The sequence below is a fragment of the Perognathus longimembris genome, chromosome 11, assembly GCF_023159225.1.
Source record: "Perognathus longimembris pacificus isolate PPM17 chromosome 11, ASM2315922v1, whole genome shotgun sequence".
Lineage (NCBI taxonomy): Eukaryota > Metazoa > Chordata > Mammalia > Rodentia > Heteromyidae > Perognathus > Perognathus longimembris.
The window spans coordinates 57,129,565-57,153,800 of record NC_063171.1 but is presented as its reverse complement, the minus strand read 5'-3'; the positions used below and the strand labels follow the sequence as shown (position 1 = coordinate 57,153,800).

Below are 24,236 nucleotides of genomic sequence, written 5' to 3'. Positions count from 1 at the left end.
AGCCCAGGGAACAGGTCTTGAATAAGGCAGTAGGAATTATTTAGGATAGCATTTGTTTCTGCTTTGTTTTATATTTCATATAGTGTAGGAACACATTAGGGGCTGATTGTAACTGCTAAGGGCAGTTCTACAGAGAGGAAAGAGAAGCTGCTTATTTCTTTATTCATTCTTCTTGCACTTATTATTGATTGTGTAATATCTGCCGGGTTGAGGTACTGCGCATAAGAGATGGGGAGAAGAAGGAATGACCCAGGTCTCTGATCATAGGGAAAGAGAGGAAGACAATGGGGAATAAGCCCTCCGTGACAGAAGTATGGAAAGTACTGCCATGGACATAGAGATTTGCAAGTTATACACAGGGCCAGATGAGCAAGTCTTTATTTATTATTAAATGGGGGCACCATGACAAGCCCTTAGTTAAAAAGTTTATCCTATGCAGAAAAGTGATAGAATGAAAATAGCTAATTTTTTTGTACCTTTTTCCCCCTTCAGTTTTTTATTTTGATGGCACTGGGTTTTGAACTCAAGGCCTCATGCTCACTAAGCAAGCTTGATATCACTAAAGCCACATCCTCAGCCCCATTTTTTTTTTTTTTTTTTTTTTTTTTTTTGCCAGTCCTGGGGCTTGGACTCAGGGCCTGAGCACTGTCCCTGGCTTCTTTTTGCTCAAAGCTAGCACTCTGCCACTTGAGCCACAGTGCCACTTCTGGCCGTTTTCTGTATATGTGGTGCTGGGGAATCAAACCCAGGGCCTCATGTATAGGAGGCAAGCACTCTTGCTACTAGGCCATATTCCCAGCCCCTCAGCCCCATTTTTTATTGGTTGTTTTGGAGTTAATGTCTTGCTTTCTGCCCCAGCACATGTCTGGACCCCTGTCCATCTATTTTAGGCTTCCTGTCATTGCTGGGATGATAGGCATGTACCACCATGTCCAGCTTTTCTCCTTCGAGATAGTTTTCTGTCTAGGCTGTAGTTTAGGATGCCAGGCATGTACCACAGTACCCATGCATAGAGAGAAGACATCTCAAGAACTACTGTCTGTGCTGGCCTAAATCTGTGTTCCTCCCATTCTTGTTCTTTCCATCTTAATTTCAAACTACTAAAATTGTAAATGTTTTATACACCTTCCACCTAAATGACCCCATATCTCTCTAGTGATTTGTGGGTCATACTTGGGAAAACCCTTCCATTCCACTCTGGAATTAAACATGGGCAAATGAACTGTTGCATCAGGAGACGAGCAAGGCAGATGAAAATATACAAGAATGGTTGTGAGGGGTCTGGAGTGTGGTTCAAGTTGTAGCTCATTTGCACAGCAAGCATGAGGCATTGCCCCTCCCCCCTGAAAATAGAAGCGTCATACAGGTGCCAAGGTAATAGCTAGATATATTGGTACTCACCTGTAATCTCACCACCCTGGTGTCTGACACAAAGATTACATCTGGGCTACATATAGAGACATATTGAGAGACTCATAAAAAAAAATAGTCCCAAGACCTTGGGGTTTCTATCTCCCCACCTGGCTCTGTCACTTACTAATGCAACTATTAATAATCTATAAACATCTCTCCTTCCCCTCCCTTGGCACTATCACTTACTAATGCAACAATAATCTATAGACATTACCCCTTACCTATGATCATCTCGATAAGGAAATGATGTATGGAATGACCACAACAATATCTGTACTGATGTGCTCTAAAATCTTCTAAGTTCCTGTACATACAAAAAGAATGGATACTATGAAATTTGGTTCTGCTTGTCTTCCCTGCTCCATTGTGGCTGGAACATTTTATCATAAAGGTTCAGAGCATACTAGGTGTCAAACTGTGTGTGTTTGGACACTTACTCCTCACTCACTATTTAAGCAACTTAGTCTCCCTAAACTTCAGTAACCTCATCCATAATATTGGGTAATGATAATAGTAGTTCCTTGGGTTGTTGTGAAAATTTGATGATTTGTCCAGTAAAATGCAGTCTCTCATTGAGCAGACAAGGTTTAAATGAGTGATCACATCTAAAGCACAGCCACATTCCGGCTGTTAGAGCAGGTGAAATTCCAAAGCCTCATCTTGTGTTTGGAACTGTTGTGCGTTGTGTGCACATAGCAGGTGACAGCCACTCCCTCCAAGCGTTCAGAAATCCCATACTTTTCATAAGGACTTCATGCAGAGTACAGGAGGAGGCCCAAGAGAGTCCAGCTCTTCCGGCTTCACTTGGAACTGAGGCCAAGGGCGGAACTGAGCCTCTGTGCCTGGGTGATGGAATGCTCTGTGAGGGGCAGGCTGGAGGTCAGTGAGGTGCCACAAAGCAGGCGCGCCCATCTTCACATCAAGAAAACTGGCACTCCAGGAGGCTGTCCAGCCACTCTGCAGTTCCGGTTCGTCAGTGGAACTGAAAGAGACCACTCAGGGACTTGATTTAGGAGATAGTTCCTCTGAACTAGCCACATGAAGCTCCTAGAGAAACAGAGCAGGATACTCATCCACCAGGAAAATCTGCAGCTGCCCCTATACCAAAGCTCAAAAAGACTTTTTTTTTTAATGGATCAGAAACCAGACATCTCCTGAAAAAGAAAATTGGCTGAGTGTCTGTGATTTCTTCCCCCCTCCCCACCCCCTCAGGAATCTAATTCCCCACTCTCCTCCTCCCTTACAGAAAATGAAGGAGTACCTAGAGGGCAGGAACCTCATCACCAAGTTACAAGCCAAGCATGACCTGCTGCAGAAAACGCTGGGAGAAAGTGAGTGCGGGAATGCTGTTCTGGCAGCTGGGGGAAACCTGGCTGAGCTTCTTGCTGAGCATGCGCCCTGTCCTCAGTCATGTGGTCCCGATCTGGTTCTATGAATGCTTTTCTCTTCCTAGCCTGTTTAATGTAGAAGCACGTGCCCTGAATGACTGCTTGAGTAATGGGGAAAGGGCAATGCTTAATGAAGCATTAATGTGCATCATCTATTTGTTTAAATGGAGCCTGCCTGCTCCCCACCCAGCCCCTCCTTCACCTTCCCTGCCACAACTGGGATGAAAAGGCTGTAAGGTTGTTGTCTCTCCAGTTACTGTTAAAATTCCTAGCTCCCCTGTGGCAGGACTGAGGCTGGAGGGAGAAGGCAGGAAGGGAGCTAGAGAGGAGACACCGGGCTGTTGTGAGGAGGAACAGGATCCTCAGAACAGGAATGATGGACAGGCCACGATCTTCTACAGCTTCCAGAATTTCCTTCTACTTGGTGGAAGGGTCTCTATTCTGTTTAAGCGGCAGCCTTCTCTTCTGTGGCTGTGCTGAATCCATGATCATCTCGGATGATGATCTTAACCAGACCCTGGAAAGTAGCAAGACAAGAGAACTGAACTGGCACTCTGGACTTTCTCTCTTTGGCCAGCCGTCAAACAGAAGGCGAAGGTTGAAAGAGACGCTTTCCCGGGGTTGTCTGGCACTCTGCCCAGGTCTCCTGCCTTGCTCTCAGCATCCTGTGATTAATGGGATTCCCAGGTTGGGGATGCCTCTGAATGTCCTGCCCCTCCTCCCTGCCCACTAATCTCACTTACAGACGGAAGGAAGACAAACAGAGAGGCCACAGGGAACCTGTGGTCACATCAGTGACATGTGAGCCTGCACTTACACAGAGGTCTAATATTTTTAATGAATTCTTAAGTACTCATCAGACCAACTGGAGAGTGTAGGGAAGTGGAAGCTGCCTTGCTCACCAGCACAGGAACTGGAACCCTGCTTTTCATATCAGAGCCTCCTAAATACCCTTCTTGTCCTTTCTTCTTCCTGCCCTGGAAACGGAAAACAGTTCCCCCAGATTATTAATTCTTCTCTTCTGTCAGTGGTGTTGTGATTGTTTAAGGTGTTCTCCTTCATGTTGAGAAAGCCTTTTATGTAACCCCTGGGGTCTTTGCTCTCTACCACCCAAGGGACTCAGACTAGACAGGCCCAGGCATTGCAAGCCAAACTTAGCTTAGGGAAAATCTTTACTCTTGAGTTATCAGAATGCTCTGTAGGGAATTAGAACAGAGGAAGCCCAGAACTATTGGAAGCAAGTTATAGCTGTGATTTCTTTTTTGCAAGACAATCTAAGCATAACCCATCAGTTTAGACAAAGAGTAGGACCTTGAAGTGGGGGGGGGGGGGGAGAGAGACTGCTAACATGCATGTACACACCAAATGTATCCCTTCAGAGAGGTGAAGACTGACCATTCATTAGTTCTGCTAATTGCCCTAATCTAAAGATGACAAATTCAAGCAATACAGAAAAAAAAAAAACACTGTAAATCTTCCTGTGTGCAAATCATCATGTTCCTGCCTTCTGTATGTATTTGTCACCATAATGCAAGAGCCCCTTGTTCTTGCCACAGAGGGATAATTGATGTGTATGAATATTCCAGAATGGAAATGGGACAGATGTTGAAAATAATGGCTCAGAATAATATTTTTGCAGATGAAAGCTGAGTAAGAAGATGCTGTTAGGGGTGGGGGATGGTGTTTCTCAAGATGAACTGAGCTGTAATCAACAATTAACAAGCTTTCAAGGGCAAGAAAAAGCCTGCCCTCCTCCAGCCCTTGGAGTTGTCTTTCTAGGAGCATGAGTGAGAGATGTGAGAGCTGATCTCTCCTCCCACTTCATGACTGCTAGGGTTTGCCCATCAAACTACATTAACCATGAAACAAAGAAAGCAACATGTCTTACATCATGGCCTGTGCATATAGGTATCTAGGTCTTGTACAAACATAGGAATACTTGCTATGAACTTTAAGGCTTTCCACTTCTTTCCTTTTTTGTGTGTGTGGTGCTGGTCTAGGACTTGAACTCAGGGCCTGGGCACTGTGCTGAAGGCTAGTGCTCTACCCCTTGAACCATAGCTCCACTTCCACTTTTTTTATAGTTAGAAATAAGTCTCTCATGGGCTTTCCTGACTGCGCTGGCTTTGAACTGAGATCTCAGATCTCAGCCTCCTGAGTAGCTAGGATTACAGACATGAGCCACTAGCACCCGACCCTTTCCATTTCATTCTTGGAAGCTAGGTATAGAATAAGGGAGGGAAGACACTGTACAAAAGGAAATGTACTCATTAGTAGTCCTTCTGTACATCACCTCTATAACAACAATGAAGTAAATAATAATATAAAAAAGAAACTGGAAGGAAAAAACAAAACTAGCTTATAGCCCATGAAAATGTTCTGAACCACTGTTTGCTTGCAACCCGTGAGTGGCTGGCAGCATCAGCAGTAAGTCTCAACTCCACCTGGCCACCCCTGTCTAGCCTCATGGGAGATTTAATATTAATTTACAACTCAAACATGGACAGGATTGATTTCTCTCCACTCTCTTCAGACAACTCTTTCTCTTCCCCTTCTGACTCTGTGTGTGCAAGCAGTTGTTCCTTTACCTACTCAGGAACAGGCAAACTTCTCTGTGTCTCTCCACACACCTCCCCAAACAATGCGCGCGCGTGCGCGCGCACACACACACAGAGCACATAAGTAAGAAACTACTTCATCTCTGGGAAATCTTTCCCAAATTTGTCTTCTAAGGTGTGATCTGTCTTGTTACTGTTCCTCCACATCCAGCCCTATTTTTCTCCTTGGGGAGACAAACTACAGGTTTTGGAGTATGAGCATCCCTGGTCTAACAGCCAGAAGCAGAAAGTTCTTACCCACAAAGAGGTTTTGGGTGCTCTGCACTTTCCTGCTAGGGGCTCTTTAGGGCAATGGACAAGGTGAATAATCATTTCTAAGGAGTAGATCTCCTTCTTTTACCCCTTCTGCTTCAATATATGCTTTTTGCCTTTGTCTTTCCACAGGTCAGCGGACGGATTGCAGTCTGGCCAGGTAGGTATGGCCTGGAAGAGTCCTGCAAAGGAATATGGGGAGGCTGCTGAGGTCTGTAATCCCAGCTGGGAAAGAGCCAAGCTATTGCATTGTAAAGACACTGAATGAGGGCTGGGTGCACTGGCTCATACCTGTAATCCCATGTACTTCAGAGATGGAGGTCAGGAGGGTTGCAGTTCACGACAACTTGTGCAAGACGTTTTCGACCTCTTCCCCTCCCCACCCCCCCCACCCCCGCAACTAGCTAAGTAGGGGGCATAGGTAGGAGGATCTTGATCCTAGGCCATCCTAGGGGGAAAAAAAGTCTTGAGACCCTACCTGAAAAATAGTTAAAGCAAAAGATCTAGGGGTGTGGCTCAAGTAGAAGGGCCTGAGTTCAAATTCCCGTACCACCAAGGGAAAAATTAAAAGACATTGAATGACTTTGCAAAGAAGTGGCTTTGAGCAAGGTTACTGCCTTCCCTTCACTTAATCATCTCCATCTGGTCCCAAATGGCACTGGGATTTGCTGTCACTTACGGGAAGGGCTGGGCAGAACAAAATCAAGGGAGCTACCATGTGTGGACGTCCTCCTTGACACTCCCAAGAGCCACTCCATTGCAAGGAAATTCAGGAGCGAAAGATCCAGAGATGGTATTTGATCTGAGATGTTTGTACGCATGGAAAAGATGACAGCCTCTAATTAGTGACTGTTGGTGGACAATGCAATATTACATTGCATTGACTTGCCAAATAGCATTGGTAGAAGTCCTTTCCTGGTGTAGAAGTATGCAGCTCTCCCAAACTTTCCCTACCATCCCCTCCTCCTATCCCAGCCAAATGTTTTCCCTCCCAGTCATGGTACTGCTATGAGGAAACTTGTGAGCTGGCAGAAAACAAGGCATTTATTCAGCCAACAGTCAGATGCCTAAAAATGTGCTGATTTAACTGGAGAAAGCTTTCACGGGCAGGACTCCTCAGAGACCCTGTGTTAGCCCATTATATCAACCCTTGGTAGCTGCCAACACACAATAATCATGAGGCCATTTACTATTATAGGCTCATTATTTAGAGATAGCTTCATTTGGCTTTCATCCTTTTGCTATTATGGATTACAGCAAAGTTCTCATTATTAATATACCAGTTTTAGGACTTGAAAGAAGTAGAAAATGGAATTCTGTGGGGTATGCCTCCTAGAGATATAGTCTAAGTTCACCTGAGGCTCTGCCGTGTCTGGAAAAGACTGAAAAGAGCTGAGTTGACTTCCTTAGTGCTGGGGTTTTTTCACCCATATGTGGCCTTGGAGCCATTCTTCTCCCCTCTTGGAACCTAAGTTTCCTTCTCTTACATTAGATCCGAGAAGCTCAAGGGTTTCAAAGAGATTCTTCGAGAACAGGCTGGCAGCAGAGGCAGAGTAAGGCTCAGCAGCCAGGCAGGCCTTGGCTCTGTCTTCATGAGGGAAAGAAAAAAGAAAGAGTATTGCTACCTTCCTTCCTCCTTTGGGTATCGCAGTTCTGGGTCAGATTCCCTTTGGAAAAAAAGGCTTCTGAGGCTAAACACAGATTGAAAAACATTGGCAGAGGATCCTTGAGGATCTTTCCAGTTGGATGCCCTGACCAGAAAAATAACTCCCTTTATTTTCTCTGAGGAAATCCAAGAGAAAGCAAGCACTATATCCACTGGTGAATTTCCTGGTCTAAGCCAAAATCTCTTTTACTAGAGATTGAACCATTTCCCTCCTATTTGAATTTTGGATGTGGTAGATATTAAAAGCAGGGATCTCTGTGCTTCTGTGACGAGAAAAACTTTATTGCGTGTTAGTAAATTATCAGGCTGGAGCCATGGTTCAAGTGGTAGAAGACCTGCCTCACAAGTATAGAACCCTGAGTTCCATCCCTCATACTGGAGAAGAAAAAGAAACTGAACTCAATGATATTACTTGTTTCATTCGTCACCACTTAGCTTATTTTTCATAACTAAAAGCTTTACTTTGGGATTTAAAAGTGATTGTTTATCTCATTCTGTCTTAATTTTCACTTTTTCCTCCCTGTTACTGAATTGATCCTCTCCAATTCCGTGGGAATAATCACAGACGTAGCTCAACCGTAAGGAAACAGGTAAGAACCTAACAAGAGCCTGGCTCTTGCTCAGTTTTTCAGGCATGATAACTTAGCAAATCCTCACTGTGTATGCAACTTCACTGAAGACAGGGCGGGCACCTCTATGTACCGACGATAGTGGTGGTATGGTTAAGGTTGTAGCGACTTCACTGAGTGAACTTTCATCAGGGTGGTTGCAGGTTTTATGATTCCTTCTTTTCTGTAGTCATTTGTGCACACTTCAGGTTTGACTTGACCTGGGCAGACTGTGCCAGAATCCCCCATGGCATCTTTTTCCAGAATATCCCAGCAGCCTCCCTCTTCTTTTCACATGCACTAATATCAGGAACTCCAAGTAGCTGATCCTCTAAACTAAACAGTCTTGTTCAAATTTGTAGATTTTGTTTGTTTCTGATAACATAATTGCCCTAGATGTGGTCCTGCTACATACTAATAATGCAGAAATAAATCTGGTCCGGGACTGATAGGCAAGAGGCGTTCAAATGTGCAGATGATGTTTACCATTATATTAAAATCTGCCACCGGCAGCCCGCTCTCATTACCCATATTATTAGAACGGATCTTAGGGAGCAGTGGTGTAGATAATCCACATCAATGAATAACCTAAACAGCACTTGTGCCTGTTTAAAAAAAATAAATTGAAGTTATTCTTTTTTTGCAGTAGCAAATTTGACTTCCTAATTATACTTTATGGCAAATACGGAAATGGTGTTGTGTTCCCTAAGCTCATTCCTGCTTTGCTGAAGGCAGTTAGCAAAGAAGGAGTAGAGAGAGCTCAGAAATCTTTTCCTATCTATTCAAGAGAAAACTGGTCCAGGCTTTAAAAACTCATTCTGGGCAATTCACAGTGACCCTAGCCACAGGGCAATAATCAGATGTGGAGATCATGTATCCCCTCCTCCCCCTTGCCCCCCACCCCCCCAGCATTTGTTTGTAGGAATCCAGCTGCTCTGGCTGGGTGAGCAGCCACCTGAGAACCCAGATCCCACAACTTACCTTGTCTTAGCTTTGCTGTCATTATCCACTGTACCCTGACACTGGATCTCACTTTTTTTTTTCTTTCTAATTGTTTGTTTTAAATACTCATTAAATGTTTTATGGTTCTTATTTTGGTGTTAACTGGGGTTTAAACTGACACTTGCTAGGAAGATACCCTACCACTTAAGTGACACCCCCAGCCCTAGATCTCATTTTATTCTACTTATTGATTTATATTTATTATGTATGTTACATGTATAATATATAGTATGCAAAAAATCATTACAACTCTTCTCCTTATTCCTGTTTCTTTCTTCTTCCCCTTTCTCCCATAATTTCACTTAAAATTAGAGAAGAATGGAATGCTTCCCGGGGGCAGTTTATTGCATTTAGAACGTCTTAAAGACTGAACAAGCCACTTTCCTTTTAATGCCAAGAACAGGAAGAACTTGAAGTTTGTTCCTTTTAGTTCCTCAACTAAAACTGGGCCGCCTTCTTTGAGATGCAGAATAAGTGTGATGGGTTTTCAGCTTCTGCTTTGACTGCAGAAGTGGCTGCTCGAGACCACAGTTTGACAGGTGGGATGTATGTGCCCCTCGTTGGCTTACCACTGGAGGGGAGCAGCACCGCTCGGGTTTGCATTCTGCTGTACCTAAGCAGTTGCAGGCGAAATGTGTTTGCCTGATACTCTGCATAAGAGTTCCGAACTACATTCTAAGTCCCAATCAAATGAAGATGTATTTTGTTCTGTTACCCCAGTTTCTTTCCAGCAGTTCATACCTAATGATAGGTCAGCTACAGTTTTTCTATGACGATTGGGAGAGCAAAATAGTAATTTGGAAGATGAGTAATCTTACATAAGTAGCCGGGATATTGCTGTTTGTTTGTATATGTTGTATTGGACTTTTTTTTTCTAGTTACCTAATGAATTCTAGTCACTTTGACCCAACAGAGACAGTTAAGCCATCCAGATGTTTCTTAAGAAGGCACCTTGAATGTTGTTCCCAGACCTTCTCTACTTCCTTTAAGCCTAGCCTTGTCTCTCCTCTGTCCATCACTTCCATATCTTCTTTCCTGGTCTTACTTTCTCTGTTCCTGTAGACTTAGGCATTTCCCCAAGGCTTGGCCCTCTGTTGACTTCCCTCCATGTCACTCTGTTCTCTTCTTCCCTGTCTTCTCTGTCTCTTCTTCCCCCAGCTCCCCTACTTTCTGTGGGCCTGCTTGCCTGAGTCTGTAGGTATGATTGACCGGTTGGACTTTTGTGCTCAAAAGTAAAGATAATGCCATCTACTCTCAAGATTGGTCGTCTCCTCCCCGCGCCACCTATCCACTTCCTCAGCAACTCCCCTAACTTCTCTATTTCCGTTCTCTATTCCTCATAGTCTCTAAGGCCCCAAATCTTATCTTTGACATCTTCTTTTTCTTCTCATTACCCACATCTAGGCAGTTGTCAAAACTTGATGAAAGCAGAAACATTAAAAATTAGAATATGGAAGTCAATACCTGACAAAAACCCTAACTCTTATTCACAAGAAGTCATGCCAGTGGGGAAAGGTTGCTGAACCAGTGCCAAGGGGCAAGTTCTTGTGTGCTACCACAGATAACAGTAATGTATCATACATTTCCAAAAACTACAAGACAGGACTTTTAATATTTTCAGCACAAATAAAAATGATAACCGAGGAGGTAGGTATATTTAACCTAGTTTGAACATTACACAATATATAGACATGCATCAAAATAAACCTCACATCATATCTCATTAATATATACAATTTTTATGTTTTCACCTATCAGTTAAGATCAAAATTTTTTTTGGGGGGGGGGGCAGTCCTGGAGCTTGAACTCAGAGCCTGAGCACTGTCCCTGGCTTCTTTTTGCTCAAGGCTAGCACTCTGCCACTTGAGCCACAGCGCCACTTCTGGCCATTTTCTATATATGTGGTGCTGGGGAATCGAACCAAGGGCTTCATGTATACGAGGTGAGCACTCTTACCACTAGGCCATATTCCCAGCTCCAAGGTCAATTTTTAAAAATAAATAAAAAATGTTAGTACCCAGTTAATATAAAAATAAAACAAGTTTTGTCAAAGGAGACACACCCAGACACAGTCTGACCATCTCCCTTACTGTTTTTTTTTTTTCCTGCAAGTTAGTGGAAGACCCCTCTACTATCCTTTCAAGCTAAACCTACTTTCTCTCTCCTGTCAGCGTCCTTACCCAGATTGTAGGGGAATTTAGCCAGCATGTCCTTAAAGGCCCCTCCCAACTTTAAGATTATATGACCAAAACTACAAGAAAAAAAAAATGAAATGACTTTCATTCTACCACTGGGGGAAGAAAGGGGAGAGGGAAAAATATTGTGAATGAAAACATACAGAAATTACTATGTTGGGGTTGGAGGCATAGCTCCAACCAAGTGGTAGAGCACCAATGAATGAAAGCATCAGAAACTGAATTTGAATCTGGGTCTCAGATGAAGAAGAAGGAGGAGGAGGAGGAGGAAGAGGAGGAGGAGGAGGAAGAAGAAGAGGAGGAGGAGAAATTGCTCTGTTGTATGAAGTTGGGGCTTTCATATCTGGAGAAGTGAATTCACTTATAGTTTAGAACTATCACAAGAAGTATGGCAAGAATGGCAGGAAGGATCATCTAAAGCCTTTGTGCCTTTATCTCTTATTTATTCATACTGGAGACTTGTTTAGGCTTCATGGAAGCAATGGGACACAACAAATGCTCTTCTGCAGTAGGACGTGTCACCGCTGGCCCACCCATGCCGACCACAGTTCTCTTCCTCAGAGCTAGTTCCAAGGTACTCTTGGTGATGTGCAGGTTAATCTCTTCAACATCTCGTGTCTTGCCAATAATGCCTGTTTTGTTTTGCTATTGGTAGTCTATTTTTTGCACATCCCAACAGAATTGCTGCATTCACATAACTTCTTGAAGCCAATAATCTATGAGCCTCCTAACTTTTCCTGCCAAGCCTTTCTATATAAATCTGGGGCCAGCAAAATGTTACCAACTCTCATATTGCTATTATCATCATTATCCCTACTGCTACTATTTATAAATGAAACATATATTAACTTCAGTCTATAAACATTAAAAGACTAGCCAGAAAAGGAAGCTTTTTTCCTCTTAGTAGTAGAATCCAGACTCTTCACTAGAATACAGAAGACAGGGTAAAGGTTCTGTTTCTAAGATCACCTGGCTTGACTGACAGAGGTCAAAGATGCAGGCAAAGGGCAGACCTGACTGCTGTAGCTGGCGAGCTAGAGGAAGCAGATGGTTCAGGGGTCGCAAAGCTGAGCAATTGGGTCACCAAGACCTTCCTCATCCAGCTCTACCTTGGCATATATGGTTCTCCTTTGGCAGCATCCTGGTTCTTGGCAAGCTTGGGAACTAAAGGCCAAGCCAGCTCTTCTCTCAGTCTCGTCCTTCATGAGACCCAGCTGCCTCCCTGATGGCAACAAACCCTGTGGCTACAGTTGGAAATTCACAGCCAGGAGGGACAAAGGCAACCTATGAAATGGGCCGACAGAGCTAGTGCTCCCACCCCACTCGAGAGTCCAGTGTCTGTCCTGACTACCTGAAGCCCTTTCTAGCTAGGGCCTCAGATTGATGTCTTTCTTCTACACAGCTCAGTTATTGTACATGTTACATTGTGTTACATTGTAAAACCCTCCTGGTTTTTAGTAATAATTGGTTGGTGACCTCCTAGGAAACAATGTTATAAAGTGTTCAACCTTGGAGGGTGATGCAGCATTTAATCCTGGCCTTGCCACTTTCTAGGTCTGTGATCATAGAGACTATTTAACTTCACTAAGCCTTCATTTTCTTATTGTCAAATAAGAATAAAAGTAATAATACCTAGTCTATATGATTGTTTATTTGTTTTGTTTTTGTTGCCAGTCCTGGGGCTTGGACTCAGGGCCTGAGTACTGTCCCTGGCTTCTTTTTGCTCAAGGCTAGCACTCTACCTCTTGAGCCACAGCGCCACTTCTGGCTTTTATCTATATATGTGGTGCTGAGGAATCGAGCCCAGGGCTTCATGTATACAAGGCGAGCACTTTACCACTAGGCCATATTCCCAGCCCTCTATATGATTGTTATGAGGACCAATTTACCTAAGTGCATGGCTCAACAACTCTGTAAATGGTAAGCACTAATACCCACATGAGAAAAGGACAGATTACTGTCCTTACCACCAGTCTCCTCCTCGGGTTGTGAGTGATGAACTTGAAGTCCATAGAAGTTAAATGACTTGGGCAAGATTATTCTGGGGAAAAATGCAGAATAAAAATTGACATGGAAGGCAGTAGCTTTACTTATCCGATTATCTCCACTGTTTCCAATAGTTGCTTTTTCTTTTATTCCTTTTATATCAAACAAACTCTCCTTCTGAAACTCCCTTTGGTTCATTCTGTGATGTTCAACTGACATTAATTGAGTACCTACTATGTTAGAGGCCAAGAGTGGGTCCTCAGGACTAGAAATCAAATCTGCCCTGGTGTAGCGTAAGATGTAGTTGTCATGGAAGTTAATGCATCTGCATCCACACATGAAGTCACAGTCAGGGTTCAGGAGAGACTGTCAGCAGCAGGAGCCACACATGCAAGGAACAGAAAGGGCAGTGTGGCTATGGCTGAGAAAAAAAAAGGGGGCAAGATCAGACCAAGGAACACTGAAGGCAGTTGCAGGACCCTGGCCATGTACAGCCGGGAAGAGAGCAAAGAGAATTCTCTGGAAATTTAATGATGAGATGTATATTCATCATTGATAAGTATACCTTGATTAGAGGCAGCAAAGGATGGGAATAGAGGTATTGGTGGGTGGGGCTGGGATGGTGGCATGCATCTAGAGAAGAGAATAGATTTGAAATATTTAGGAGGTCCAGACAGAATAATTGGATGGTCGCGAATGGGAGAGGGTAGAAAAAAGATGACCTACTCCAAGTTAGACATGTTGGATTTAAAGGCATCTGTGTGGCATTCCCAGTTAGTGGTTGTGTTTTTGTGCCCCGGTTGGAGGGCACAGAGAAGCCAGAAACCACTCTGGACCACCTACTCCCCAGCTAAGACGAGTTCCACATGGCCTGGCTCACTTTCTCTGACCTAGGCTATCCTGGTTTCACCATTCTGATAGAGCGTTTCTCTTTGGCTTTTCAGGACTCTAGCCAGACAATTCCTTTGGTGGTAGAAAGCTGCATCCGGTTTATCAGCAGACACGGTAAGCAAAATTTCAGCCTTGCCTATATTTGTGCAAAGGTTGGGAAGGACTTCCAGGAATTGTTCATAGAGCAAGAATAGAGATTGCCTTCCCATCCTGACATTCTCCAAGTACTGTGTGCTAGCTCAGTATGACCACACCTAGATGCTGAATGATAACATTTTGACCCAAAACTTCACAGTTGCTAACCATATGCCTTTTTCTAGCTCAAAGTCTTAAGTCCCAGTTGCTATCTGAGAAAATATGGGCGTAATACTTGATGGCAGTAGCTTCACCATTAGTCACAGCCATTGGCATGCATAGGTATCTCCCATGACACAGTCCCCTTGGCTTTCTGTACCAGAATGGTTAGAAACAACTCCATTTCTAATGTTTCCCTGGTCTCTTATAGTAGTCAGATTTTGTTCTGGTTTGGTTTCACTGGCTACAATGTCTCCTAAAAGTCAGTTATTAACCGATTCTAAAGTTGTGTTCAGACTTTGGGAATCTGCAGAGTCTGTTGGCTCTTTCTCAGTCTTAGGCAAATCACACTAATACTTCTGCCTGGACAGAGCAAAACTAATAACTCCCTTCCTTACCAGCTACTGGTCGGCTTGGACAGAATTTAGGGATGGAGATAATTGCCAGGGAATTGATTTTCCAAGGTTAGAGTGTTTATTACAAAGCACAGATATGAGGATGTCTAGAAACTGAGCATCAGAAGTTGTTTTAGTTAATGTCTTGCTTGGCATTAAGAGAGGGGCAGGATGATGGTCCTGGAGCTAAGAAGGAATGTAAACTATTGCTGTCGAAATTCCAAGGCAGTCATTTACTCTCTTGCTCTGTAAACAGGGGACACTGCTTGGGTTCATTTTTGGAACAGTAATTATTTTAGCATTCTTACTACTTATCTCACTCTCCATCAGCTGTGATTTTTAAATGTTATCTCTGTTCACTTGAGGGAAGAACACTGTCCCTCTACTGAACATGGAGCAAATGTGTATCTAGCCCCTGATCAGTGTTGAGCACCACGCACTGCCAAGTAGGAAAGCAAAAACAGGATTTAACCCACCGTTCTTGTCTTTTAAGTAGTGTTATGATGCACTTGGGAGAAAGTAAGCAAGTGATACATTAAATACAAAGAGATAAGTGGTGGTAACAGAATAGCAGAAGGAAAAAATTCACAAGATAGTAGTGATTAATGTACAAGCAGTCGGCAAAGGTAAGTCCAAACTGAGTTCAAAAGAAGAATTATTTCTGCCTAAGAAAAAGGTTTGAATTCCTATTCATCCATAGTCATTCATTCACGTGTGTGTGTGTGTGTGTGTGTGTGTGTAGCTTTATTGTATATGAATAAAAACCAACTTCTGGTTTCTGTCCTCCTGGACCGTGCATTTTACTGAGAGACAAACAGATGATCAGTTGATCAGCCCAGAAATAAATGCTTGTAATATTTTGAGTGTTGTTGAGTGTCATGAAGAAAGTAAAGCAAAGTGAGGGAGGGAGAATGGAAGGGGACACTGTTGTAGATGGACTCCCTGAATAGGCCTCTCCAGAGTAGATGAGACCTGAGCAGAGTTGTGAGGGGGTGAGCTATGTGTATTATCCCAGGAAGAGTGTCTTGCAGGGGAGGGAACACAAAGTGCAGCAATTGTTGGCATGTACAGAGAACAGTACACAGGACATCAGCATGGCTGAAGCCAGCAAAGTAAAGAGAGTGACGGGAGATGTATCCCTAGGCTAGCCCTCTTATGGCTTTGTTGACTAAGGTTGCATTTAGATTGTGAGTGAGATGGGGAAGCAAAAGGATCCCTGGAAACAGGAAGCTCCTTGCAGTGGACCAGGGTAGACAGGATGGATAGTCTGGTTAGCCCAGGGATATTTCCAACCATGTGTTTTGAACACACCAATGTCTGCCCCTGTACCAGCGCAGTACATGAGGAGACAAACATTTTGCACTGAAGAAACTATCAGACTTGAATACTGATGATGGGGATGAAGGCCAGTATACCCATTTGGGGAGGGGATTTAGCATTATCTGACAAAACTGCCTATGCACTTACCTTTTAATCCAGCAATCCTAGGAATGTACCATGAAAATCTACCTTCAGCAATATAAAAATGCATGCACAAGGCTCTTTGCTGCAGCACTGTTTGCAACTGCAAAATATTAGAAACAACCTAACTGCCCATACATTTCAGGGTTGTAATGGATGTCCATGACCTCATATGGCAGGATCCCTAGGACATGTTGTTGTTGTCTGAGACCAGGATTCCAACTTAGTACCTGATGCCTTCGCTCATTGGCTAGTGCTCTATCACTTCCACACACACCCCCAGAACATATTTTAAGTGAGAAAAACAAAATACTTAAGAGTCTCTAAAATGTGCTGACTTTCATGTAAGAAAGTATAAGAATATACAAACTGAGCGTCGGTGGCTCATGCCTGTAATCCTAGCCACTCAGGAGGCTGGGATCTGAGGATCACAGTTCAAATCCAGCCCAGGCAGGAAAGTCTGTGGGACTCTTAGCTCCAATTAACCACCAGAAGTGACACTGTGGCTCAAGCAGTAGAGCACTAGCCTTGAGCTGAAAAGCTCAGGGACAGTGTCCAAGCCCAGAACTCAAGTCCCACAACCGACCAAAAAAAAAAAGAATATACAATTATCATCGCATTACTACCAAAACTACAGTCTAGAAGCTAGTATGTTATTGGTTTTTATAGGAAATTGGTACAAAGGGATGTTTGGGTAGTAGGAAATAGAAAAGGTATAGGACAATTTTTCTGAGTATCTTTTGTATAATTTTGACTTTTAAAACTATGCTAAGGTTTCCAATACTCAATGGATAGACAAATAAATAAAACTAGGTTATAAGCAAAACCCAGATGGAATGTAAACAGTATCAAGTAAAGTTGTGTCATAAATGCCTACCACATTGTAGGAGAATGAAGAAGAAGAAAAGACCTAACCAAGTAACTTTGTAAAACAATGTTTTGACTATATACTACTAGCCTAAAGGCAAAAATAGCTATAAGCAAACAGGAGTTAAGTAACTTTTATAACAGAAGTATACATGAGCAATTCCATATTATTTTATGTATATTTTTAAATAAGCAAATAGATGATTGTTGGGTTTCTTTTTTAATCTTAGGATGTTAGCTTACAAATTTGGGTAGCTTGTTTAGCTAAATTGATTTTCCCCCTCAAATAATGACTCAAGGTATTCATGAACTCCCCCCTCCCTCCAATAAAAAGCCCAAAGTATCTATGTATTTAATGGGGATACCATTCTTATCTTTGTCTCACAATTGTCTCTGGACCTCTCTCAGTGCTTATTACACACACACACACACACACACACACACACACACAGAGGAAAGCATTAAATTCTTCATTACTTAGATAAGAAAGCTGAGCTTCCCTGTTAGTGTGAATCAGAGTGAATCTTAAGGGAGAAGGAGCAACGTGAGGAGCCATCTTTTCCACGAGGTAGGGAACAGAATTACCCAACAAGAGTCACTTAGCAAGAGCTGGGTCCCACACCAAATGGAAGGGGCTTTTTTTTTTTTTTTTCAAATTTTTATTATCAAACTGATATACAGAGAGGTTACAGTTTCATACGTTAGGCATTGGATACATTTCTTGTACTGTTTGTTACCTTGTCCCTCATACCCCCTCCCCCCTCCCCCTTACCCTTTCCCCCCCCGCCCCCGAGGTGTTCAGTTCACTTACACCAAACAGTTTTGCAAGTATTGCTTTTGTAGCTGTTTTTCTTTTTTTACCCTGTGTCTCTCAATTTTGGTATTCCCTTTCAATTTCCTACTTCTAATACCAGTATACACGGTTTCCAATATACTCAGATAAGATTACAAAGATAGGGTAGGTACAACCACAGGAAGGTGATACAAGGACATCATCAATAATAGAAGCTACAGATACACATGGGACGTTGAAAGTAGTTACAACTGTGATATAACAATTGTCTCCATAACATGGAGTTCATTTCACTTAGCATCATCTTAGGTGTTCATAGGGTATAGCTATTGGGCCTTGTGATGCTCTGCTATGACTTGCCTAAACCTGTACTAATTACTCCCAATAAGGGAGACCATAGAGTCCATGTTTCTTTGGGTCTGGCTCACTTCACTTAGTATAATTTTTTTCCAAGTCCTTCCATTTCCTTACAAATGGGACAATGTCATTCTTTCTGATAGAGGCATAAAATTCCATTGTGTATATGTACCACATTTTCCTGATCCATTCATCTACTGAGGGGCATCTGGGTTGGTTCCAGATTCTCGCTATGACAAATTGTGCTACGATGAACATTGTTGTGCTGGTGGCATTACTGTGATTTTGTTTGTGGTCTTTTGGATAGATACCCAAAAGTGGGGCTGCTGGGTCATAGGGGAGTTCTATATTTAGCCTTCTGAGGAATCTCCATACTGTTCGCCAGAGTGGCTGAACCAGTTTACATTCCCACCAACAATGAAGTAGGGTTCCCTTTTGGCCACATCCCCTCCAACAATTGTTATTGTTAGTTTTCTTGATATATGACATTCTTACTGGGGTGAGATGGAATCTCAATCTTGTTTTGATTTGCATTTCTTTTATGGCCAGTGATGTAGAGCACTTTTTCATATGTCTCCTGGCCATTCTCATTTCCTCATCAGAGAAGTCTCTTTGTAAGTCTTTAGCCCACTTGATGAGGGGGCTATTGGTTCTTTGCGGTTTTGTTTTGGAAGAGGGTAATTTTTTTAGTTCTGCATATATTTTAGATATGAGGCCTTTGTCCGTTGAATGGCTGGTAAAGATCTTCTCCCAGTCTGTGGGCTTTCTGTTTATCTTGCGAGCTATGTTCTTTGCCGTGCAGAAGCTCTGCAGTTTGATGCAGTCCCATTTGTCCAAACTTTCTTTGATTTGTAGCCTTTCTGGGTCTTTGTTAAGAAAGTTCCGTCCTGTGCCAAGGAGCCCAAGTGTTTCTCCTACTATGGAAGGGGCTTTTTTTGCCACATATAAAATGACATGCCCATGTCCCATGGGTTTTAGACTTTCTTGTTAACGTGCACTATGAAAAAGGACAGAACTAAAGATTGAGGCTATGCCATTTTGCTTATGCAAGGATTTACCCTGCCTTGGAATCAAAAGGCAGCTGGTTCTCCCCTTTTCTTTCTGGAAAACTTAGTTTCTGCTCTCAGAAGCATCGCGGCAGGCACTCTAAAATTTCTGTCTGTTGAGGAAGAACTAAGCAGTCCTTCTAAAGCACCTTCCTCCAGGAAAACCAGAAACTAGACCAAGGGAAGCAGGTAGTGTTTCAGGCCTCTTGCCCAATTTCCAACACCTTTCACTTCTACTTGTCCTGGACCCATGGGCCAAGGTGGTTTCCTTGAAGGTCCAGCCTACCCCAGAGCAACAAGGTGACCCTCTCTCTAGCCGGTGCAGGGCCAGCTAGGAGCTGTGCAGCACATCAACAGCTAGGACACACCACGTAGCCCGGCCTCTGCGATGACAAGTCACTAGGTATGTGGCTGCACCTGTCAACTCATTATTTACATTCTCTTTTTTAAACAACATTATCTGGCTCTGGTATTCCATTTGATAAGTAACATACTACTGCTACATGGGTCTTAATGAGATGTTAATGTTGTCTGCCCTTCTGTGAGGAACATCCTGTAGATTCCCTTAGAGGAGCAGACAACTTGAGTCTTATTACAAGCCAGGTAATCACATTCCTCCTGCTTACTTCTTAATGCTGTTTCAATTGGATTCAGCAATTACAGTCCTCATCCATGAGGTTTACCTCCAGAGGTCCAGCTGATTGAATCCAGCTGCCTCTCTCTGACAAGGTAACCCTGAAATAGCCAGCAAAACTTAGCATTGCTTTATTTTGTTTTCTCAAGAAGAAATGTGAGGTTTCCTTGACATGTTATCACAAAGGGATGTTGACAGAGTGGCCAAGGTGGAGACCAAGGCTCCTCAGAAAGGCTGGGCAGTCCTGCTTTAATAGAGATGCCAGTTCAGCCCACCCCTAAGGCCTGGCACGAACGAGGTGCTTCCCAGATCTCTTACTGGCTTTGCAGTTTTACCTGTGAGTCTCTCTGGGCTCCAGCTCCAGATGGGCCAGGGTGACTTCCACCCTCTCTGACTTGTACACCAAAAGGCCTCATGTGTTGGCCTTGAGGGATGATGAGTCCATGACTGTAGCCACAAGTCCTCAGTTCCTATGAGGCTGGTCATCATTCATCCATTTCCTCTTCTAAAAAATGGGATTACTGCTAATTCTGGCTTACTGTAAAGTTGCCATTTGTGTGTACACCAAGTGTTTTTATGAAAGTACTTTTTAGCAACAGTCACTATACAAGCTTTATTTTTCATGATTATTTCTACTCTTAACAAAACAGAGGGTGTGTGTGTGTGCGCTTGTGTGCGTGTGTGTGTGTACACGTACATGTTACCATAATGTAATATTTCTGATGCTTTCTTCAGAGCAAGGGTTATGCCTGAATGCTGGCAGTGCTATCTGTTAAGAGAGTCCTTCCATCATCTGGAAACATCTTTCCCTAGACTAGTGGGACTGTGTGAAAACAAGTAAAAGAATTCATTTATGACCTCAGACCTGAGGAGCCTCCTCTGACAGTCCCTAATGTCTTGCTTGCATGACCTATCTCCTGTTCTTGACCCTGGGTAATAAGAAAGTCTGATGAGCCAATTCCCATTTACAGCTGAGAACAGATAGGCAAAGACAAGGGGAAGGCCCTGTGTGACAGGAGAGAAGTGAGCTATAGAACAGCCCTTCCCTTAAGTCACTAACTGTCTTTAGGCCAATGCTTTACAATCATCACAGTAACATTCCCGTTGTCCCTGCAGTTTTTTTTCTTTTTTGCCAATCCTGGAGCTTGAACTCATGGCCTGAGCACTGTCCCTGGCTTCTTTTTGCTCAAGGCTAGCACTCTGCCGCTTGAACTACAGCGCCACTTCTGGCCTTTTCTATATATGTGGTACTGAGGAATTGAACCCAGGGCTTCATTTATACGAGGCAAGCGCTCTACCACTAGGCCATATTCCCAGCCCACTTTTTTTTTTTTTTTCATTTTGGCTTGAAAAAAGAAAAGAGACTGGGTGCTCGGGGAGATATGTATTTAACTAAGCATGGCACTGTGCCTTCTCTCGTTAATCACTTCTCCTGTGTGTTTCCAGGACTACAGCACGAAGGAATCTTCCGAGTGTCTGGCTCCCAGGTGGAGGTGAATGACATCAAAAATGCATTTGAGAGAGGTGAGGAACAGCCTTGACTGTGAGACCAGACATGTCCCCTCTCTCCACCTTTCTCCCCTGAGAAGTCCCAGAGTTCAAGAAGCCAACTTGCCGCCCTCTTCAGCTCCTCACCTGCTCTCTTCATGAACTCCCCATAGATATGCAGAGAGGTGTGGGGAGTACATTCCAGCATCCTTCCTTCTCAGCCCCACCCAGCCTGCCCCTCTCCTGCAGATGATCTGCCAAAACCCAAGAAGTTAACTACAAGATCCAAGCGGTTTATGGCCTATCCAAAACCCTTGGTGGCAGTTAATATCAAGGCTAATGTGCCTGTTCATTGTAGCCCATTTATTATCTTGTGGGCTATTAAGGTAATGGGCAAGCTTTGGCAATTTCCGTCACTGTAATGGATATATATAGTTTCAATTTGAGGTTGGTCCTATCATTAAATCTAATTACATCTGATAGGAAATTTTCCATAGGGAGCTCTGGCATGATTGTTCTCTTGTAAGTAGGTGTCCTTTGCTGCAGGCCAGGAGGGATGAGAGCTAGTCAGAAGAACTGGCCTCTTTAGCCTCATTTTCTTCCCCTAGGGGCTCAGTCACAACCTGGTTTTGTGGTTCTGTGAGAGAAGTAGTTCCTGTGTCCCAACCCCATCCCCCAGGGAATCGTCCCAAGCCTTAGTAATCTGCTTTACCTGCTCTTTAGTCTGTCCACTCGTGGAAGGGAATGAAGACACAAGCACCTATCCCCCACTGCCTCTGCTTCAACCCAAGTGTTTTTGCCTCTCTCACTGCTTTCCCTTTTTTTGTGGGGGAATTGCTTATCCTCAGGAGAAGACCCCCTGGCTGGGGACCAGAATGACCATGACATGGACTCCATAGCCGGTGTCCTGAAGCTTTATTTCCGGGGTCTGGAACACCCACTCTTCCCCAAGGACATCTTCCATGACCTGATGGCCTGCGTCAGTAAGTACCGTCCTGATCCCATGTTGGCTCTGGAGCCATCGCACCTAGAAGCAAAAGACCCAGAAATTTCTGTGGAGTTGTTTTCCCTGAACTCTTGGTTTTCATCTTCCCCAGTGAGCTTCTCCTTTTGATGTCCACGCCACCATCATTTGTGGGGAGAGGATGTAGAGAGAAGAATGACTTTCCACTAAGAATTAGAACCTAGCCTGGTGCTGATGGCGTGCGCTACTCAGGAGGCTGAGATCTGAAGGATCTCAGTTCAAAGCCAGGCTAAACAGAACAGGGTACAAGACTCCATCTCTAAAATAACCAGAAAAAAGCAAGACTAGAGACATAGCTCAGATGACATGCTAGTGAAGTCCTGAGTTCCAACCACAGTACCACTTAAAAAAAAATTAATAGTCTAAAGACCCAAAGTGAGCACTCCTAAGCCTTTTCCTTTGTTTTGCCTCAGTTGTAAACTCGTTGACTTCTCTGAGCTTTACTTTACTTTTATAAAATACCTCTATCCATAAGATGCAGTCTTTTCAGTTATTTGAAGCATATAAATCAGTGACTGGGGTTTTCATGATACCAAGGGGAAAAACGTAACTATTGAAAATGTTTCCTGCTTGTTGCTTTAAACATGTCCTGGCCTCCCTGCTAGATGTATTCATATGTATTCTCCTAAGAAGAAAAACACCCTAAACATTGAAAATGATATTTTCTCAGAGAAAGATGTAGATGTTCTCATTTCTTACTCTAAAATTAGGGACTTGAAAAGCTATTTCCTTTACCCGTTTAGTTTAGCTCATGATACTGCCACTGGTTTTCATGGAAAACAATCCACAGAAACTTGGATCAATATCAGGTCATCCTGGAAGCAGACCTAATCTGTAAGATGGTGTCAGAGGCCAGAGGAAACCATACCTATGAAATGAAGATAAGATACTTCTTGCTTATATGGTTTCTGTAATGCACGTTAAATAAAGGTTATTAAAAAAGAACAACAACAAAACAAAAAGATACTTCTTCCTTTGACTCAGTGATTACTCAGTAGACTTCTCCCTCTTTGAGAAAGGCCCAGAACATGCAAGATGCTAGCTCTCATGTTTTATTTGTTGACCCAAGAGGAAAGGAATGACATGATTGATTAAGAACATACATCCCTAGGGCTCAGTGGCAAAGCACTTGCCTAGGAAGTGCAATGTCCTAGGTTTGATCCCCAGTACTAGAAAAGACAAGAAAAATACAATAACAAACAAACAAACAAGCATGAGCATATGCACTGCTTGAGTTGCATCTTTATGCTTTTTGCAAGACTAACCTCAGTGAAGTCTCTTATGCTGGACTGGAGTGCCGGGACAGTCTATAAAGATGCCTTCGCTGCCCAGTTCTCCCCTAGAGATATATTCTTGCTCAGTCCTTACCTGTTCTTTTCCACATAAAGACACTAATTGAAAATGACAATATCCACATAGCACGCTATTTTCATCATGGAGACCACAAGCACAGAGCCATCCCTGTAACTAATCTGTCCACAGTGTAAGAATCAAGGAACTTCTCTTGTCTTCTTCTGGGATATTGCTGTTTACCCAGAGACTTTTTAGCTCCAACGTCTGGTTACATGCCACTCCTGCCCACCTCATATAGAGGAGAGAAGATCAGCCAGACTTGTCCAGAAGAGGAGATGATCATGTGTAGAGTGGACAGGAGAGGACCTGTATTATCTCTTTCCCTCCCAAGATGAGGGTTCTCCAAGGCTGGGTGTTAGCAGTCATGGCAGGTTTATGGTCAGTCAGCTCCTTATTTATGGGAATTTGAGTGAGAAGGTGGTTGGTGCTGGGGGACAGCTCCAGTCCCATCTTGTGTCTAAGAAGGATACAATTAGTGCCTTCCGGCAGCAGCCCCACCTCAAGC

The 24,236-nt window shown here is 43.4% G+C and overlaps 1 protein-coding gene across 3 annotated transcripts in view; it reads left to right on the top strand.

Moving 5' to 3' along the window:
- Positions 1-24,236, top strand: part of Srgap2 (SLIT-ROBO Rho GTPase activating protein 2) — a 239,592-nt gene that overhangs the window by 193,703 nt on the left and 21,653 nt on the right. For all 3 annotated transcript variants that reach the window (XM_048357034.1, XM_048357033.1, XM_048357035.1), the window contains exons 11-16: positions 2,660-2,744; positions 5,804-5,831; positions 7,903-7,927; positions 14,073-14,133; positions 21,313-21,390; positions 22,203-22,337. In XM_048357034.1, the coding sequence (XP_048212991.1) occupies positions 2,660-2,744; positions 5,804-5,831; positions 7,903-7,927; positions 14,073-14,133; positions 21,313-21,390; positions 22,203-22,337 (412 nt within the window). The remainder of the gene's footprint in view (positions 1-2,659; positions 2,745-5,803; positions 5,832-7,902; positions 7,928-14,072; positions 14,134-21,312; positions 21,391-22,202; positions 22,338-24,236) is intronic.